The following is an 18,963-nucleotide window of genomic DNA, read 5'->3' on the forward strand; positions in this document are numbered from 1 at the left end:
CAGAAAGAAACAGGAAAGAAGGAAAGGCAGAGCTGGATGACGTGGAGGGGGCAGTGGGAGGGGGCCCCTTCCTGCTACAGATCCACATGCTTCTCCCGGCCCTCCTCTGGCCCCCGCCTGTCCTCGGTGGCGCAGCCCGGCCATGGGGCACTGGCACCTCTGCCCGCCCCTACCTGGCTTGTCTTCTAGGAGTATGGGGTCGGTGGGCATGGACGGTTGTCCCGGACCTGCCGAATTCACGGCCTGAACCTGGAACACGTAACTCTTCCCCGGCTGCAAGTCAGAGATCTGGGGGACGTGGAGGGGTGGGCGAGAGTGAGCATGAGGACAGCGAAGACCGGCCCTCCCTACGGCCCCGGCCGTGGACTGCAGGGAGCCCTTCTCGTGGAACTCCCCGGGGCGCAGGCTGCCCGGGGTCCCCAGTCCCAGTTTGTAGTTGGTCCCTGCACAGGGATCACCTCCCACGCCCGTGGCCCCTGGAATTCTGCCCGCTCAACTCATCACCTGCCTCTCAACAAGAAGACACTCTCCTTTCCTGCGCCCCATCTCTCCAACCATCACCCCAGAGAGAAGCCTGGGGACCATCTCTGACATCTTTTTCTGGAGCCCTACCCATCTAATCACCGAGTTCATATTTTATTTCCCTAACACTTCTCGAACATGGCTTCTCCTCTCTGTGTCTCAGCCACGGCCCCGATTGAGGCTTCATTTCTCTTCACCTGGATTAGTCCACCAGTTTCCTAAATGGTGTCCCTGACTCTAGGCCCTTCCCAGTCTACCTTTCCTTCTGCCAATTTTTCCAAGATGCCGGTCTGATTGTGTTTAATTCTTTCAGCGGCCTTCAGGGTAAAGTTCAGATTTTGAGGTTTAGTTCCTGAAGTCTTCCTAATCTGGCCTTAGCCTTCTGCGCTCATACCCCTCTGGGGAACCCCTCCACGTGCCCACGTTCACCTCATCTATTTCCCCTTTCACGGCTCCATGCCTTTGTCTTTGCTGAGCCCTCTACCTGGCATGTCCTCCCCTCTTTCTTGTCCTAGCCAATACCAACTCGTCCTGGACCACTCAGCTCAGGCAGATCCAAGGATTCCAGGAAGGGTCTCTTACCTTCCTCCTTGGAACTCCCAGAATCTCTTTGGACCCCCCTCAATGGTACAGTGCACAGTCTGGTAATTGCCTGTTGCCCCAAAGACCGAGACTTATTTAGCTCTTTATGTCTAGGACCTGGTTCCAGACCTGGCACTAAGTTGGTGTCAAAAGGCATTTAGTAAATGACTGAGTGCCAGCCAATGACCCACAACGCAGAAATGGTGCCAAGTCACCGAGGCCCACCCAGTTCTGGCCTGGGCCAACCTATGTGGGGAGGCAGAGGGACCGTCCATCTCTCGGGGCTCTCTCGGGCCGGCTGCCCACCACTGGCTGATTCGACCGCAGGGAGCCTGGCCCCATGGAGCAGAAACCACAAGTCTCAGAGCATGCCCCTGGCCAAGGCTTGTCCTCCCTGCTTCTGTTTTAGGTGGCCTTGCTGTTATTTTCTCGAAATTAAAGTTGTTTTTTTTTCCCCGAGTATAAAAGACATACACACTTGTTGGAAAAATATTAAAGCAATAGAGAAGAATATAAAAGGAAGGGTTACAGCCCCCCTGGCAGCCGCCCCCCCACCAGAGATCACCAGAAATAACAATTTTGTAAAAATCCGTTTAGACTTTGAAATGCACATAAGCCATGAGAAACGTGGCGTGCATCATGTTTGTTAGTATCTTACTCTTTCCACATTGTTTTGGGCGTTTCGAACTTGCCTTCTTTTCTCTTGGTGCTAACTGATGGGATGCTCACCTGTGGTCTTGAGAACTGCTCACCCTCCTGCCCGTCGGTGAAAGACACCTCAGCAAAGTGAGCTGGAGAAGACATTCCCCCTTTCCCTAGAGCTCCAGAAAACAAAATCTAATCCACATCATGGAACTGTCCTCACCCTGTTCCTCAAACATGGGCGGCCCGTGAGCCAGGCTGGCTGCAGGGCTGGGCGCTGGGTGTGCAGAGGCGGCCCCAGGGACCTGGAGGTCTGGGACTCTGACTGATGGTCTAAGGTATCGATCTGTGTCCACTGAGAATGCTGCAATAGACACTTTGTTTTCCGGCATGGACAATTTCTGTGAGGTGGTGGAAGTTAAAACCACCACCCCAGGTGAATAAAACCAATGATTCTGCTAGATTTCTTATTTATCGAAAGAGTTTAGAGTTTGTTTCTCATTTAAATTAAGAAATATCTATCTGCGTAGATGTTTGTTAATGTATGATATATATATATATATGTAGTATGTTATCTAACATAAATAGCCTACTTTGTATTCTGATTTTTTTCTTAGCCACGTATGATGGATATATTTTCATGTCAGTACCTACATGTAGGTCCACCCCATTGTCCTTAAACTACCATAGTCCTTATACTACCTGGTCCAGGATTCCGCTTGAAGGATACACTGATTTATTTAAGCAAACCCCCTACAGATGGACATTTAAATTATTTCCAACTTTTGCCTTGATAAACCATACTGCCGTGAGCATCTTTGTCCTTAGATCTTTGCACACTTGCTTAATCATTTCCCTACAATCCAATCCCAGAAGCAGAATTCGGTGCTCAAGGGGGATGCATGTCCAATGCTGACATACCTGGCTGATGATAAGTGAGGGTTTAGGAGGAGTCTGCCCAGCTTCGAGCAGGTGAAGACAGCCAGCCCGACTATCAGCTTACTGTGTGACCCTGGGTGTGCCCCTACCCCTTCTCTGGTCCTCTACTGACATTAAGTGAGGGCAGCGATCTCTGAGGGTCATTCCGGCCCTGATGTTCTGTAATCCTGCCACGTCCAGTGGCAGGGAAGGCTCAGGGTGGGACATGGGGTGAAGGGGCAGGGACTCACCCTCAGGTGGGTGCCAGAGATGAGGTCTGGGGTGACAGGCTTCCATTGTTCAGAGGCTTCCTCTTGGACACTGATGCGGTAGCCTGTGATGGGCCCAGCTCCTGTGTACAGCGGGGGCTCCCACTTCAGCATCAGGGAGGTGGCCCGCACCTCGAACGCTTGCACATCATACGGGGGGCCTGTGGGAGGTCGGGGAGAGGAGGAGTTGGCCGGCCAGAGAGGTGGGCAGCAAGCCGGGTGGCCAGGCATCAACCCTTGTCAGTCTGCCAGTTACAACCGGGCCTGGGAGCGCCTGCTCTGGGCACAGTGGGGACCTGGCAGGCCTTGGCTTCATGACAAAGCTTGGTTTTGGCCTGGGCCTGAAATAGGGTTAACTCTTCAAAATGTGCTCATCATCACTTTTTCCAGAAGCATCCGTGATCTTTTCCTTCCCTATCCCAGGCAGCAGTAACCCTTCTAACCTCTGTTCTTTCAGTGATCAGTGTTGGGGCTAAGGCATGACCTTCAGAGTCAGCTCCCCGGGGTTCATGCCCCAGCTTCACCTTCTCGGGCTATGGGGACTCTGGGTAAGTTATTCGACCCCTATGTTCCTGTCTCCTCATCTGCAAAGTAGGGATAATAATAGTTCTTATAATCTAGTGCTGTTATGAGCATTAATGGCATAATCTGTGGAATCTGTTGGTACATGCTAAGTACCCAATAAATACCAGTTATTTATAATTATTGTCTCAAGCATCACACATACTCATTATCTGCCATTTGCTTGAAAAAACCAGCACTGAGCTGAACAGAATGATGGAAGGTTGTGATCCTTGCTTCCTAGGGAGGAGGTGAGGGCTCATATGGGGGAAAGCTCACAGGGTTGGTGGGAGTGATGTGCAGGATGTTGGTCACCCTAGCAGTGTGCCCTTGGGGTTTGACATTGGTCTGTGGCCAGAATCAGAGCTCAAATGGTGTGTTGAGCTAAGGGGTAATTTATGCTGAGGTTACAGAGCCAGTTGATGGCCAAGGTCAGGGGTCCTCTAAAGCAAGGTTAAGACTGTCTGTGTCAGAGATTACAGGGTCTCTTGGTGGAAAGGGCCAGTGGTCTGAGGTCTGGGACCAACAGAGCAAGCTTGGATGCACAGAAAGCTCGGTGGTGCTCATCTCACCAGTTGGATTTGGGGAGGGGGCGGGGTGGGGGCAGGTGCTGGACTTCAGTGTCTTCAGACCTCTCACCTGGTTGGGGCATCGTCCACTCTTTGCACTCAAACAGGCTGCTGGGTGCCGACAGCTCGCCAACCCCTGCCCAGTTTGCTGCCCGGGCACGGAACTCATAGAAGTGGCCTTCACAAAGGTTACTGACCTTGAAGAGCAGAGACAGATGGTGAAAGCCAGGGCTGGGGCCGAAGGGAAAGAGGTACGGTGGCAGGGGAGAGGTCAGAGCAGGAAGACCAGGGGGCCTTAAATGAGATTGCCCAAGTGAATCTGCACTTGAAAATTAGCCAGATTATCGAGTCCAGGGAACCTGAGGCCTCTCTTGGCTTTAGGACCTCCAATAGTGACCTCTGGTCTCCACCTGCCCTGGCCAGGACACCAGGCCAGTGGCCCCATTCCAGGCTTACCTTGCAGACCCGGGTGGGGATGGGCTGCTGGTTGACCGGGTGCCAGTCCAGCTCCTCTGAGTCGTGCTGGTCCAGGAAGTAGCCCAGGATCTTGCCACCTCCACGATGCTTGGGGGGCTTCCACCCAATGACCATATCACTTTTCCCACAGTTCAGGAGCATGAAATCATACGGGGCAGATGGTGTGGCTGTGGGGAGGAACGAGGTGAGGACTGCTGCTTCCTGGGGGTGGCCAGATTGGGCTGGGGGGCCCGAGGGAGCCAACAAGCCTCCCCCAGTGGATGCCCACCCTGCTCTGGGGGTACTCACTTAGCCAGCAGCATTTGCTGGTAAACCTGACTCTGCTACCTGCAGGGCACCTGGGCCTCAGAGCTGGTCAGACATCACCCTATGGCCTCAGGCCATTGTCATTTCCTCCCCAAAGGAGAGGGGTGGGGGCCGGGATCTGCTCTAGATCCCCTCAGAGGACTTACGCTCCCTTGGCCTCTGGGGTTGGACCCTCCAAGATGTGGTCTATAAGCCCCTGCTTTCTGCCCAGCCCAGAGCTGCCCCCGAGAGACGTGCGGCTGCACCTGCCCTTTGCACTTACCCAGAGCCTGCTTGACCCTGATGGGTTCGGTGACAGCTGAGCTCTCGCCGACCCCAGCCTCGCTGACTGATCTGACACAAAACTCATACTCCTTCCCCGTCCTTAGCCCAGGAACTGTGAACCTGGAAGAGAAATGTGCAAGCTTTCAGGGAGGGCCAAACAGCTTGCAGACATCACTGAACTTTTTAGAACAACCTTGTGGGATAAGTAGCCACCAGCAATAGGATTTGAAGGTTTGGGGCCAGTTCTTACCTAAAGATATTGCTCCTGCCCCCAAAGTGATGCCCTCACCCTGGAGGGTGACGTTATTAAGATTTGAAAGGTTGGAGGAAGGCGGTCAAAAGGTAGAAACTTTCAGTTCTAAGATAAATCAGTACTAGGGATGTAATATACACCATGGTGATCATAGTTAACACCGCTGTGTGATATACAAGGAAGCTGTTAAGAGAGTAGATCCTAAAAGTCCTCATCACAAGGAGAAATCATCTCTCTCTCTTTTTAAAAAAGATTTTATCTATTTGAGAGAGAGAGACAGAGAGCACAAGTCGGGGGTGAGGAGGGACAGAGGGAGAGGGAGAAGCAGACTTCCTGCCGAGCAGGGAGCCCAATGTGGGGCTTGATCTCAGGACCCCGAGGTCATGACCTGAACCGAAGAAAGATGCCTAACTGACTGAGCCCCCCAGGTACTCCTATTTCTTTTTATCATGTCTATACGAGATGGAAGATGTTAACTAGGCCTATGGTGGTCATTATTTCATAATATATGTAAATCAGACCATCATGCTGTCCACCTTGAACTCACAGTCATGTATGGCAATTATTTCTCAGTGAAACTGGGGAAAAAGAAGATTTTAAAAGATGTGGCTCGGGGCGCCTGGGTGGCTCAGTCGTTAAGCGTCTGCCTTCGGCTCAGGTCATGATCCCGGGGTCCTGGGATTGAGCCCCGCATCGGGCTCCCTGCTCAGCGGGGAGCCTGCTTCTCCCTCTCCCACTCCCCCTGCTTGCGTTCCCTCTCTCGCTATGTCTCTGTCAAATAAATAAATAAAATCTTAAAAAAAAAAAAAAAAAAAAAAGATGTGGCTCTTTTAGAGTCCACCATTAAATTGCAACTTTGCTGGGAAAGCTACCCGTTGAAGGCCCAGGTAGCCAACCCCAGACCTGTGCCACCTGGTGCATCTCCAGGACTTTGGGCCTCATCCTGGAAACACAACAGCGGCTCTTATTATGAGAGCTGTGATTTTAAAGCATGGAGTCCTTTTCAAGACCCCCAAAGAGCGAGACGCTCTGGTTTAGAGAAAAATGTCCTCATCCTGTCCCTTCTTGAGGAAACCCAAATTGCAGATCCCTTTCTCTCTTTTCCCTTATCAACAGTGTCCTGCAGCAAATCTTGCTCTACAGGGAGCCTCTCTCAGCCAGGTGTCCCCAACGAGCCCCGAGGACTGAAATCAAGTGTTGATGGTTGACATTCCCGGCTAGTTCCCGGCTCAGGGACACGCACTCGAATGGGGAACGTGCCTCAGTCCGAGGGATGAAGCCCCAAGGGGACGAAGCTCAGGGAGGACCTGAATTGGTGAGGCTGGGGGCAGCTCCCTGGACCAGTCTCTGTTGACAACAGAAGATGATGAGGCCAGCAGGGATAGTAACCACGTGCACACGTCTAGCGTGGCTTTCCCTACCGTCTACGTCAACTCGGGCCCTCGTCACCACACCCTCTGAGGAAGGTACGGTTACTCACCCCTGTTTTGGAGATGAGGATGAAGTTGAATGTTGGAAGGTTGGAGGGGCCCTGATGGATCACACTGTCCCGTTTCTTCGTCTTACAGGTGGGGAGGGCCTCCCCCAGAAGGAAAGAGGCAAGCCAAGAGCCCACAGCCCGCTAGGAGCAGAGTCTGGACTGCCGCCCAGGCCTCCTGAACCCCCGCGCAGAGGCTGCCCTTGTGTTAGTCATCTGCTCAGACATTCAGACGCTGTTTGAGCACCTCCAGTGAGAGCCAGGTGCTGCGGGGCTGGTGATACCGCAGGGAACCGGACCCCCACAGCCCCTCTGGGCTCCTTTGATACCTTCACATAGGCAGCACTCCTGGGCAGTGGTGGTTGCCTCTTTCCAGCCGTGACACGTTATCACCGACCGCACGCACGCATGTGGCGAGTTCTCTGGACATTCCAGAGGAGCCTGCCGCGCCCTCACCCCCCCACCCCCACCCCACTGTGTGTGTGATACGTGTCCCAGACGTGCCACTCCCTTCTGGTGACTCCTTCAGGGAAGCACACTGAATGTAAGCTGGGGGAGAGGTGTTCTTCTAGAGACAACCTGGTCAAATCTGTCAGAATTTGTAAAAAATTAGGGCGCCTGGGTGGCTCAGTTGGTTAAGCGACTGCCTTCGGCTCAGGTCATGATCCTGGAGTCCTGGGATCAAGTCCCGCATCGGGCTCCCTGCTCAGCGGGGGATCTGCTTCTCCCTCTAACCCTCTTCCCTCTCGTGCTCTCTGTCTCTCATTCTCTCTCTCTCAAATAAATAAATAAAATCTTTAAAAAAAAAAAAAAGCCAAAAAAAGAAAACTTATAAAAAAAAAGAATTTGTAAAAAATCGGATGATTCTCCAACTTGGGAACTTTAGCAATAACAAGTTATGAGTGACCCCTCACAGCTGACCATGAGACGCCAATGACTTGTGGGGTACAAGGTCCTGTCCCTTTTTCTGGGTCAGATGATCAAGGGGATCATGGTCAAGGTGAGCCCAGCTGGCTGTGCTCAGGGCCCAGCCAGCCGTCTGATGGAAAGGAGGGGAGGGGTGTCACCACCCTGACCCCACAGAGCCTCAAAACTGACAGAAGTCATGAGCCCAGGAGCCTCGAGGTTCACTGTGTCTGCGAGGATCAGGGCCTTGTGAGTGAGGAGGGAGCCTCAGCAGGGAGGAGAGTCTGGTCCTACCAGCTCAGCTGACAGCGGAGGCTCTGGGGCTCCCCCTGGGCTTGGGGATGGTGAGTGTCAGAGCAGGCGCTCCAGGCGAGTGAGGGGTGCAGGCAGCGCCTGAACCCAGGCCTCCGCGGCTGCATCCTCTGCCTCTGTCTCCAAACCCCTGGACAGACGACACTCAGTCCGTCACCTCTGCCGACAGCATGCCCTCGGCCAGTGTGCGCTGAAGACAAGGTCATCCGGGCCAAGTCCCAGTTTCTCCACGACTAGCTAGGGGAGTTTGGGCAAGTTACTTCAGTGCTCTATGCCTCTGTTTCTTCATCTCTATGGTGATAATAAAAATCGCAGTTCTAAACTCAGAGGATTCAGTTAGAACTAACTGACCTAATACAGGAGAAGAGCTCAGAACGGTGCCGAGCGGCACATTGTGAAATGGCAGGCGCCAGGATCCTTAGGGCCCGTCCTTGCAGGAAGGGGGTGGGCGGGGGGCAACTCACTTGTGGCCTTGGATGGGTTTGTTGTTAACCGTTTGCCACTCAGATGATCCTGCCTCGCGGGAGTAGATGTAATAACCCAGGAGTTCTGGGGCGTCTTTCACGGGCTCCCAGGTCAGGGACACAGAGGTCTGTGTGTCTCGGAACGCTTGAACTTGAGCTGGAGGAGGGAGAGTACCTACAAAACAGAAACGTGGGCTGTGTGTGGATGCTGAGCGACCTGGCCTAACAGACTGGGGCGGGGAGAGGTGTGGGGAGAGGCTGGGAGAAGCCCTCCTGCAATCCAGGATGGCAGTGGGGTAGCAGGCCTGCCCTGGGGCTTCAGGCATCCCCTTCCTGGGCCCTACTAGTCTCAAGTCCTCTCCCCTCTCGCCTCCAAACATCTCTGCTTCCTCACGGCAGCCTCCATTCATTCATCCTTAGTCTCTGTCCCCTCCCCCACTGCTCTCTTTTGCTTTTCTTGTGTTTTCTTGTTTTTGTATAATAATTTTACATTTCTCATACAAGTAAATGCTTTTTCCTTTTTTCTCCCTTCCCTCCGTTCCTCTCCCCCCTTTTTCTCTCCTTTCTTTTTTTTTTTTTCAAAGATTTTATTTATTTATTTGACAGAGAGAGACACAGCGAGAGAGGGAACACAAGCAGGGGGAGTGGGAGAGGGAGAAGCAGGCTCCATGCAGAGCAGGGAGCCCGATGCGGGACTCGATCCCAGGACCCTGGGATCATGACCTGAGCCGAAGGCAGTCGCTTAACCAACTGAGCCACCCAGGCGCCCCTCTCCTTTCTTTTATTGAACTGTACTAGAACTTTGTCCTAAAACTTCCTTGTGGTTGAGACTGCCCACATCTGATCATAAACAGCTCACTGGCCAGACCCCGAATCATGTCTAAATCTAAATGGTAACTGGGCCAAAATTAAAGGAAAACATCACTTGCCCACCAACCCATTCATATTTGCTGTGAATATATATACACACACACAAATATATATATGCAGATATATATGTGCATATATACACATATTATATAATATATGCACACATATAATACATATTATATGTATATATATGCACACATATATCTGTGTGCATATATATATGTGTGTGTATATATATATATATGTATGTATTTCCTATATTATTGGAACAGAGCAAATCTAGGACTTTGCTCTCTCCCCCAGATGGGCCCTGCAGCACATCAGGCTCCTCTGGGCTCAGTAGTGCTGCAGCTGGGCTCCTTAAAGGGCCAGTCAGTCAAGACAGCTGCAGGGAACCTTCTAATCTGATCTTATCAAAACTCCAAGAACCCCAGAATCCGGAGGCCTCAGAAGAGGGACGGGCCCCGGGAGGTGGGGGCCAGGATGGAGCTGCACCTGGGAGACTCAGGAAGGGGTGGAGGTGGGAACAATAACCAGGCCTTCAGAACAACACGTCTGGCAGCTGAGGACACCAAGGCTTGCAGCTAGGACATGACTCGCCCAGGCCCACGCTGTGCTGCTGCCAAGAGGTGTCCTGCCTGGTGAGCCAGGGCTTGGGGTGGGACAGCTTTAGGACTTGAGGGACCACTTGCTCACACTCGGCTCCTGCGCTGGACCAGCTGGATTCTGCAACCTGTGAATTGTTGAGCTGGAAAAAAATTCCCATACTCTCACGAGCTCCCTACTCAGAGAGAGACAATTCCTGGTGTTCTGAAACTTGACAGGCCTGAGATCATGTTGCTTTTCAGCTTCATGCTGGGAAGAAGGGGTCAGGGACAGGGAAGTGAGCATGGCTTTGTCCCCACAGCGATGGGGCCCCGGCCCTGGATGCCGACAGCCTGGCCTGGCCCCCATCTCCTGCATCACACTGGTACCTGGCTTCCCCCTCAAGGCGATGGGCTCGCTGGGCTCCGAGGGATCGCTCATGCCATACTGGTTTATTGCTCGCACTTGGAAGACGTATGACTTCCCTTTCTCCAGATCCAAAAGGGCGAATCTTGGGGATTTCACAGGAGTTTCTGAGCTGATGGCCTCCCAGGTGCCACTACCTATGACTGACTGTGACAAAGGACAGAAATACACATTGATGCAGCGGTTGCCTGGGCCGGGGCTCTGGGCTGGGTGCTCTGACCCCCGGCCCGGGCTGCCCCTGAACACGGAGCTCTGCACCCACCTGCCTCCTCCACATCTCTACCTGGATGCCTCCTGAGCATCTCACATTCGCCATGTCCGGAACTCCACTCTGGATCTTCCCCCAAACCCACCCACATTTGGTTGATGGGACCTATCCTTCCAGTGGCTCAGGCCAAAAGCCTTGAAACCATCCTGGACTCCTTCCCTCTGTCCCTCACATCCCAAATAGGGCTCCATCAACAAATCCAATTGGCTCCACCTTCAGAATTTATCCAGAATCCAACCCTTGCCTCCCACCCTAATGCCCCTGCTATAGCCTTGATCCAAGCCACCATCATCTTTTACCAGAGCTACATCACTCTTTTCTCCAAACGATGCTCGGAAGGATCCCTTCACAACACAAGTCAGATCACGTCCCTGGCTGCCCACAACCACATCTCCCTCAGAGCCAAAGCTTCTCCGTGGCCTGATCCCTGTTACCTGTCTGGCCACATCTACTTCCCCTTTGCCCTGTGCCTCCCTGCTGTTCCTGATGGCACCAGGCCCAACTCCTGCCTCTGGCCTTTGCACTTGCTCATCCCTTTGCCTGGGATGTTCTTCCCCGCAGAAATCTCTGGTGGGCTCCTCATTTCCTTTATGCTTTTATTCAAAACTCACCTTCCCGGGGAGGACTCCCAGCCCCTCATCTAAAATGTCAGCCACCCCTTCCCCCAACACTTCAAACCCCTTCCCTGCTTTTCGTCTTTCTCCTTAATGCCTACCACTAGCTAATGTGCTAAGTATTTTCCTGATTTATCTTCTTTACCATCAGTCCCCACACCCCTGACTCAAAGCTCAGCTCCATGAGGCAGGGGTTTGTCTGTTTTATCTGCTGCCATGTCCCCAGGGCCAGGAACAGCACTGGCATGTGAGAGGAGCTCAGTCTATGTTTGGGGGACCAATAAATGAGAAAATGAATGAATTCTCACAATAACCCTGAAGGTGGGTGTTAAATTTCCCCACCAATGAGAAAACTTGTGTTCAGGGAGTTTGGGTCACTTGGCTGAAGGTCACGTATCTAATAACTGGTGTATTTGGTATTTAAGCTCAGGTGTGGCTGCTCGCTCAAACCTGCTCGCTCTCCACAGCATAAGGGACTCAAAAGGCAGCCATGAATCCCGCATCTCTGGGCAGATAGAGGGTGAAGAGCTGAGGGTGATGCAGGTGAGTGATGCAGCCAGAGTCCACCTCTGCTGAGTCTGGGTATGCCAGGTAAGATCCAGAAGCACTGGGGGAACTCGCTGACCCTGCCCTTCCCGTGCTTTCCCCTCCCAAGGCCCACCTGCCTGTTAGGAGCCCAGAACCCAGGTAGGCCAAAAAAATTGCAATAAAAACCAGTGAACATTGCTGAGCACCTACTATGTGCCAGGGTCTATTCTAAATCCTTAGGTGCTTTAATTGATCCTCATAGTGGCTCTATGAGGTGTGTACGGTTATTATCTCTATTTTACAGAAGAAGAAACTGAGGCACAGAGAGGCTCAATAATTGGCCCAAGGTTACACAGCTAGTATGTAACAGAGGCAAGATTTGAACCCAGGCAGTCAGAGTCCAGCATTTTACCCATGACACACTACAGCCTCACAAAACAAATCCTCAACTATCTATGGCTTTCCTATGTGGGGAAAATGGGATCACCCGTGAGTGTGCAAAGAGAGGCCCGTTTGAACAACCAGAGGCAGAGACTCCTCCCTGGAACTTTCGCTAGCCCTGTACTGTCTGCCTACTATGTGCCAGGCCCCGTGCTGGGCACAGCGAGTAATGAGAAGGTGAACCTGGCCTCTTCCTTTAGGGGGGTTGGAGTCGAGAATGTGTCCTCGGGACGCGTTTACAGGCCCAGAGCTGCTGGCCCGGCTCTGTGCTGCATCTTATTTCATCCTCCATTTGAGGGAGGAAACTGAGGCTCAGGGAGCTTGGGAAACTGGCTTACACAGCAGAAGTCAGGATTTGAGTTGATCTTAACACCGTGCTGTTTCTCACCCAGCCAGCTGCCCCTGCCCTACTGTGAAATCCACCCCGCATGCAGGAGCGGCCCGCATCCACAGACACCTGCCCCCGTATCGGGGCGGGAACTGCCTCCAGGGCTGCCCGCCCCTGCCCCCCATGCCCGGTGACGGCTGCTGCCTGTGACCCTGGCTCGTGGGTACCCTCCCAACGTGGCCGTGGCCAGGAAGAGGTGCTGGACCCGATGCGTGACCCCATGCCAGCCAGACCTGGGGGCGGGGAGGTACCCAGGAAATGGTGGATCACACTGTTGTCACTGTTTTCTGTGTGTCTTAATTCTGTGCATTTTCATGAAGAGTTTCAGGAGCTGCCGCCAGGCCCTGGCCTCACGGGGCTGAGGTCACCTCAAAAGGTCTGCCCCCTGTGGAGGGCTATTCTCAGCCCTTCCAGGCACGGATTCTCTTCTAGTCTCAGAAGACCTCCCCAGGGATGCTGCCTGCCGTGTCTCTCTCTCCCTCTCTCTCTCTCTCTCTCTCTTTCTCTCTCGTCTCTGTCTCTCTTGGCGCTGGCCCCTGCCCCCGTGCCCCCACGTGTCCTGTGTGCCCGCATGTCTGCTTTTCAGCCTAGCCTGGGGCTGGGGCCCTCGGGGTCTCTGTACCTTCTCCAGGGTGTATGTCAGGGGGGCTTTGCCCCGAGGCCTTGGCTCCTCCCAGCTCAGAACCACATAGGCATCACAGATCTCGCTGGCGTGGACGTTGGTGGGGGGCGAGGGGATGGTCACAAAGTCTGGAATCAGTCATTGAGGAGCAGAGATGGGTGAGCCCTCAGAGACCCCTCATTTCATAAAGGGGAAATGGGCCCAGAGAGGGGCAGGGACTTGCTCCGGGTCACCCAGCAAGGCCAGGCAGAGTCAAGGCCAGAAACCAGGTCTTCTCCAGAACTTTCCCCAGCATGCTCCCTCCTCCACAAGGGGCACGGTAAGACGGGCGGCAGTCACCCGAGAACCCTGGCCTCCAAATGGACCTCACCCGCCCTCATCTCCCCATACCCCGCACACAGACACCTTCTGCCTCCCTGCCACTTTGTGTCCCCAAGTTTCCAGAAACATAAAGGAGGCTGGAATCTTGAGGCAAAGTGTCAGGAGGTTCACACGTACCTTCAAAATCATCTGTGCTGACTGTGATCTTGTTTCCCAGATCAAAGGAGATCTCTAGGGTGGAGAATGGAGCATGTTGGGGGAGAAGTAGGGGTGCAGGGTGTGTGTGTGTGGGACAGCTGGGTCAGGAGGGATCAGGGTAGGACCTGCCCACTCTGGGTACTGGTTCCTCACCCTCTTCCCAGTCCTGGCCTTTGGGCCCCTCACTGTGTGACCTCAGGCAGGTGCTCTCTGAGCCCCCATATTCTCCGGGGTCCAAAGTGGAAGGAACACTGCTGTTCTAGGCCCTGAGAGATGCTCTGTCTTCTTGGGACAAATGGGGACAGAGGAGAAGTGATGTGCCTGGGGTCAGATACCTAGGGCAAGGTGGAGCTGGGAGGCAAACCCACGTCAGGCTGACCCCTCAAGGCTGAAAGGGCGGTGCCCCCCATGTCCCCTCAGGCTCGGGGCTCCTGAGGCAGGGCTGTTTTCCTCCTTCAGATTAAGGGCATCTGAAGAAGGTGTGGTCCTCCCTCGGATTAGCATCTCCTGTGGACAGATTTGTTTCTTCTGTCAGACTAGTTGTACCTTCCCCCTCAGGCTAGGGGCTCCTAAGGACAGCACCGGGCTTCCTGCAACAGCCTAGGGGCTCCTGAGACTGTGTCTCCCTCATCTGACTAGCAGTTCCCGAGGGCTCTGCCGTGTCTCCCCCAACTCCCCTGGGAATAGGGCTTGGAATGGGGCTGTGCCACCTGTGTCCTGCGTGAGGCGGTCCTCAGTGGGCCTTGACTGATGCTCTAGAATGTTCCTCAGGGCCTCTGTACCCACCTTTCTTTCTCCGGGCTTCATCAGGGTCGCCCGTGACAACCAGTTCTGATGCCTTGGAGGGGAGGCTCCTGCCTGCCCTGCTGACGGCTCGCACCCGGAACCGATAGCTCTGGCCTTCGAGGAGGCCTTGGATAGGGCACCGACAGGTCCCACTGGGGGCCTCGTGGCAGGGCACCCACTGCCCAGACTCGCCCTGGCACCTGCGGGAGAGAGGCCCCAGCTTCGGCCCCTGCCCCCGACGCACGCCTTCCAGGTCTGAGCCCCTCCCAAGGCCAGTCCTCCACCCCAGGCTGCCAGTTACAGTCCTGTTCTCCACTCAAAAGCTCGTGAATGGTAGAGTTCGGATTTCACCCCAGGGCTGTCCACTCCCTCAGAGCTGGGGCTCTCTGGGCCATCCGGGTACCACTGTCCTCAGGTGGTACACTGGCCCGCGCTGCCAGCTGGATGGGGCAGTGGGCACATGGGGTCTACCTCCTGGCCATACCACTGAAGAGCAATGTGACTCTGGGCAAAGTCATCACCCCATGTACCTCAGTTCCCTCATCTGTAGAATGGGGCACTAAAGAGTCCGCTGCTGCCCTGGATAGGATTGCAAGGACTCAGTGAGGTTAGGCGTGCAGCTCCAGGACCTGCTGTGAGCCCCCTCAGTGGCAGGATCAGGTGTCACCTCACACTAGGGCCTGAGAGCTGGCAGCTTGTGCAAGAGGTGGGATGTCCTGGCCCCCACCCACCCTGTCCCTCCGGTCAGTGTTGTCCTGTCTCTGTCTGTCACTCAGGGACATATCCACTCGTGCTCACTTTCAAGCACTTAATGTTTGCCCCTCCCAGGGTCCAGAGGGCTGACTCCGAGGGTGGAATTCCAGGTATCGGAGGTGACAGATTTGGAGGCATGCATACCTTTCTCTTGCCCCTAAATTATATGACCTGGTCTACCTCATGCCCAGTCTGAGGCTAGGCATGGGGCTCCCTCTTTCCTGTGGCCGCCCACTCTTATTCTCACAACCAGGCAGAGCTCTCCCCTGGGGGCTCTTCCACTCGAGAGGCTGACTCACCGCTCGATGGAGTAGCCAGTGATGGGGTTGCCCCGGGTGTCGCTGGGTGGGGTCCAGGTCAGGATGAGGCAGTCTCTGTTCACATTCAGGCATCGGACATTCAGAGGGGAGCCTGGGGCCCCTGGCTTCTCGGCTGCTGCATCTGAGACCCAGGGTGGGGGTTGAGGAAGGGAGGGCGGGGAGGAGAAGGTTCTTCCAGTTGGGGTCTATTTGGCCACTGACCCTTCCCACTCCCTCCCAACCCTCCAGGGCTCAATTGTGATCTTGAGGACCAGGACCTGAACAATAGCCTCCTCCCTTTTAACCATAGCATCTGGGGGGGCTGTGAGAGTACCAGTCATCAGGGGCCCATTCTACTCTACGCCCCTGAATGATCAGTGTAATTAATCTCTGAGCCCTGTAGCATGCCTCCATTTAGTGGATGGGAAAACTGAGTCTCAGAGGAAAAGTGACTTCCCCAAAGTCACCAGCTAGTGGGGTGGCAAAGCCAGGATTTGAACCCAGATCAGTTCAGAGACCAAGAGGCAGAACTCACCAGGTACTAGAATCATCCCAGCCCACTCTCAGCCCTCCCTCCCCAGCTCCTAGTAAGTCTGAAACTCAAGCGGTGTCCTATTGGAGGGTCATAGGATGCCACAGGGATTCTTAGAGACTCTTCACTCAACACCCCAATTTATAACAGGGAAACTGAGGCCCCAAGAGGGCGGGGAAACTTGCAAAAGGTCCGACAGCCAATCTGATTGCTGGGCTCCAGCTACACCTCCTACCCTCCAACCCCCCACTCACCTCTCACGAACACATAGGTGCTCTGCTCCTGGAGCCCAAAGGGGGAAGGCACCTGGACAGTGTAGAGCCCCTCATCCTCCTTGTAGGCGCAGGACACCTTCAGGGATGCCTGGCGGTCTGCGTAGAGGATCTGCCGGCGTCCTGAGGGTCTCAGTAGTCTCCCTGAGGAGGGGTGGGGTCCAGTGTGAGCTCTGGCCTCACCTGTGAACCTTTAGATGGTCTGGGGGTTTAGGCAGAGGCGTGGCTGGTGTGGCTGGTGTGGCTATAGCCTGAGGCTCAGCTGGGGAGTTGGGGGGGGAGGCCCTGAATTCTCCTCTGCTGAAGGCTTGGGGAGTGGGGCAGGGTCCAGGGAAGGGGTTGGTGGCTCAACATGGGAATGAGCATCTAAGGAAGTGGTCAGTGGCCCAGTGAGGAGTTGGAGGTGCTGTGAGAAAGTGGGAAAAAGAGAGGTGGGCCCCTTTGTGAGGGTCAGTGTCTCTGCGCGGGGGCTGGGGGCTCACTGTGGGTGTTGGGGGCTCCGTGGCTGGGGATTGTGAGCTCAATGAAGGGAGTGGGGGCTTGCTGAAGGCATGGAGGCTCAGGAAAGGGGCTGGGGGCTCGCTGAGGGAGTTGGGGTGTCCGTGAGGAGAGTAAAGGGCTCGTTGAGGGAGGTGGGGGCCAGTGAGGAGAGTGGGGACTCAGCAGTGTGACCTCAGTGAGAGGGATGGGGACTCAATGAACGGGCTCCGGGGCTCAGGGAGTGGGTCCTCCCCTGAGGCCACACTGTGGGGCCAACCCACTCTGTGTTCCTCCCTCCTGCCAGGACCTCCATTCTGGAAGATCTACAGGTTTGGGAAGACATCTCAGCCTTATGGCAACTGTCTCTCCTTGTGGCTTTTCCGCTCTTCTGCCTCGCCCCCCGCCCCCAGCAGGTGCGGCCTCCCTGGGGGTGCTTGCCGGCTGCTGTGCTCCTTGTCCTTGGGCTGCAGGCCTGGTCACAGGTGGGGAAGGAGGTTCAGCCATCCGTCTCCTCCCTGGCTGTCAATGGGCGGCAGCTGCGACTGTGCCTTGGCTTCCTCCCGCCTCCCAGATGAAGAGCCCCTTGCGTTCATGCACATCTGTCTATCCCCGCCCTGGCACCCAGCACAGGGCCTGGCACCCACAGGGGCTTGGTGACCTTTGTAGGGTGACCTGGTCTGAATGCACCTGGCTGGGCTCCTGTTTTCTTCGGCACTCATTACTCAGCTTATACCTGGGGAGGGGCATAGCTGAGTTTCTTTCTCCATTGACCCAGGGACCCAGGGCTGGGGTGGAGCCAACGCTCTGGTCCCTCTCTGGCTTCCATCTCTGCCCCTGAAGACTGGGGACCAGGACAGGGGGGCCTCACCATCTCGGCGCCACTGGATGTTCTGCTCAGCATCTAACACGTCTTCCGAGAATAAGCAGGACAGGGAGAAGGGCTCCTTCTCTCGGGCAAAGACTGGCTTCAGCACCGATGTGAATTCCACGTTGGGGCCAAGCATCAGTCCTGGGGGTGGGAGGAGAAGTTAGGGCAACAGTCTTTGGAGGCCACCAGCCTAGCCTGGGACATCCCCACTCCTCTGAGTCAGGATTCATAGTTCCCGGGGGTGGTCTTTTTTTTTTTTTTTTTTAAGATTTTTATTTGTTTGTTTAACACAGAGAGAGAGAGCACAAGTAGGCAGAGCAGCAGAGAGAGGGAGAGGGAGAAGCAGGCTCTCCGCCGAGCAGGGAGCCTGATGCGGGGCTCGATTCCAGGACCCTGGGACCACAACCTGAGCCGAAGGCAGCCGCTTAACGACTGAGCCACCCAGGCGCCCCCTGGGGGTGGTCTTAACCAGGAAGTATGGGCGGGGCCGAGACTTATCTAAGTGGGATCAGATGAGCCAGAATAGCAGGTACCAAAGGCCACGTCCTTTGTCTGTTTGGCTTTGCCTTTCTCACTCAGTTTTGGTCCCTGGCTAGCTCGGCAGCTGGGGGCAGCTCTGGGGTGCCAGGGGGCCCCCACTAGTCAGTCTGCAAGGATGAACAGCTCACAGGCAATGACATACCTTTGTGGGCAATGGATGGATGATATTCTAAAGGGGGCTGTGGAAGGTAGGACGAGGAACCCAGACACCCTCCTCCCCGAAGGCTGTCACTCCCTGAGCCTCCTTACTTTTAAAGATCTCCGAATCGAAGCCAGCGTCCTTCCCCACGTAAGCTGAAAGCCCAAGGCAAATGGAGTTTGAGAAGGTTCAGACCTCACATCCCTAATAGATTAGAGGCGGGGGCTTGGCTGTGGGTTTGAGTCCTGGTCTATTGGTGGGTTCTCCTCTGGCTGCTGGAAGATCCTTCACCCCCTGGGCCTCTCTTCCTTTCTCGGTAACGTGGGGACAGTGGCTCCTCGCTCCTGATGGTGGGGTTCTGAATAAGTGAGTTCACATGAACTAAGCCCTCAGACAGAGCCTGGCACACAGTTGGCGCTCAATAAATGGTGATTTCCATCCTCTGCCCAGACCCACTGCCAGGATCACATAGTCTTCATAGACGCCAAGTCTGGTCGGAATGGGATTTCTG

At 54.7% G+C, this 18,963-nt stretch overlaps 1 protein-coding gene across 1 annotated transcript in view; it reads right to left on the bottom strand.

Moving 5' to 3' along the window:
* Positions 1–18,963, bottom strand: part of MYOM3 (myomesin 3) — a 44,608-nt gene that overhangs the window by 15,677 nt on the left and 9,968 nt on the right. Inside the window, exons 7-20 of the mRNA XM_021683554.1 lie at positions 18,563–18,607; positions 17,774–17,914; positions 16,408–16,569; positions 15,622–15,763; positions 14,570–14,769; positions 13,763–13,816; positions 13,265–13,392; positions 10,367–10,550; positions 8,523–8,697; positions 5,109–5,230; positions 4,520–4,707; positions 4,134–4,260; positions 2,916–3,094; positions 174–288 (exon numbers count right to left, since the gene is read on the bottom strand). Of these exons, the coding sequence (XP_021539229.1) occupies positions 174–288; positions 2,916–3,094; positions 4,134–4,260; positions 4,520–4,707; positions 5,109–5,230; positions 8,523–8,697; positions 10,367–10,550; positions 13,265–13,392; positions 13,763–13,816; positions 14,570–14,769; positions 15,622–15,763; positions 16,408–16,569; positions 17,774–17,914; positions 18,563–18,607 (1,962 nt within the window). The remainder of the gene's footprint in view (positions 1–173; positions 289–2,915; positions 3,095–4,133; positions 4,261–4,519; positions 4,708–5,108; positions 5,231–8,522; positions 8,698–10,366; positions 10,551–13,264; positions 13,393–13,762; positions 13,817–14,569; positions 14,770–15,621; positions 15,764–16,407; positions 16,570–17,773; positions 17,915–18,562; positions 18,608–18,963) is intronic.

Source organism: Neomonachus schauinslandi, chromosome 4 (genome assembly GCF_002201575.2).
Source record: "Neomonachus schauinslandi chromosome 4, ASM220157v2, whole genome shotgun sequence".
Classification (NCBI taxonomy): Eukaryota; Metazoa; Chordata; class Mammalia; order Carnivora; family Phocidae; genus Neomonachus; species Neomonachus schauinslandi.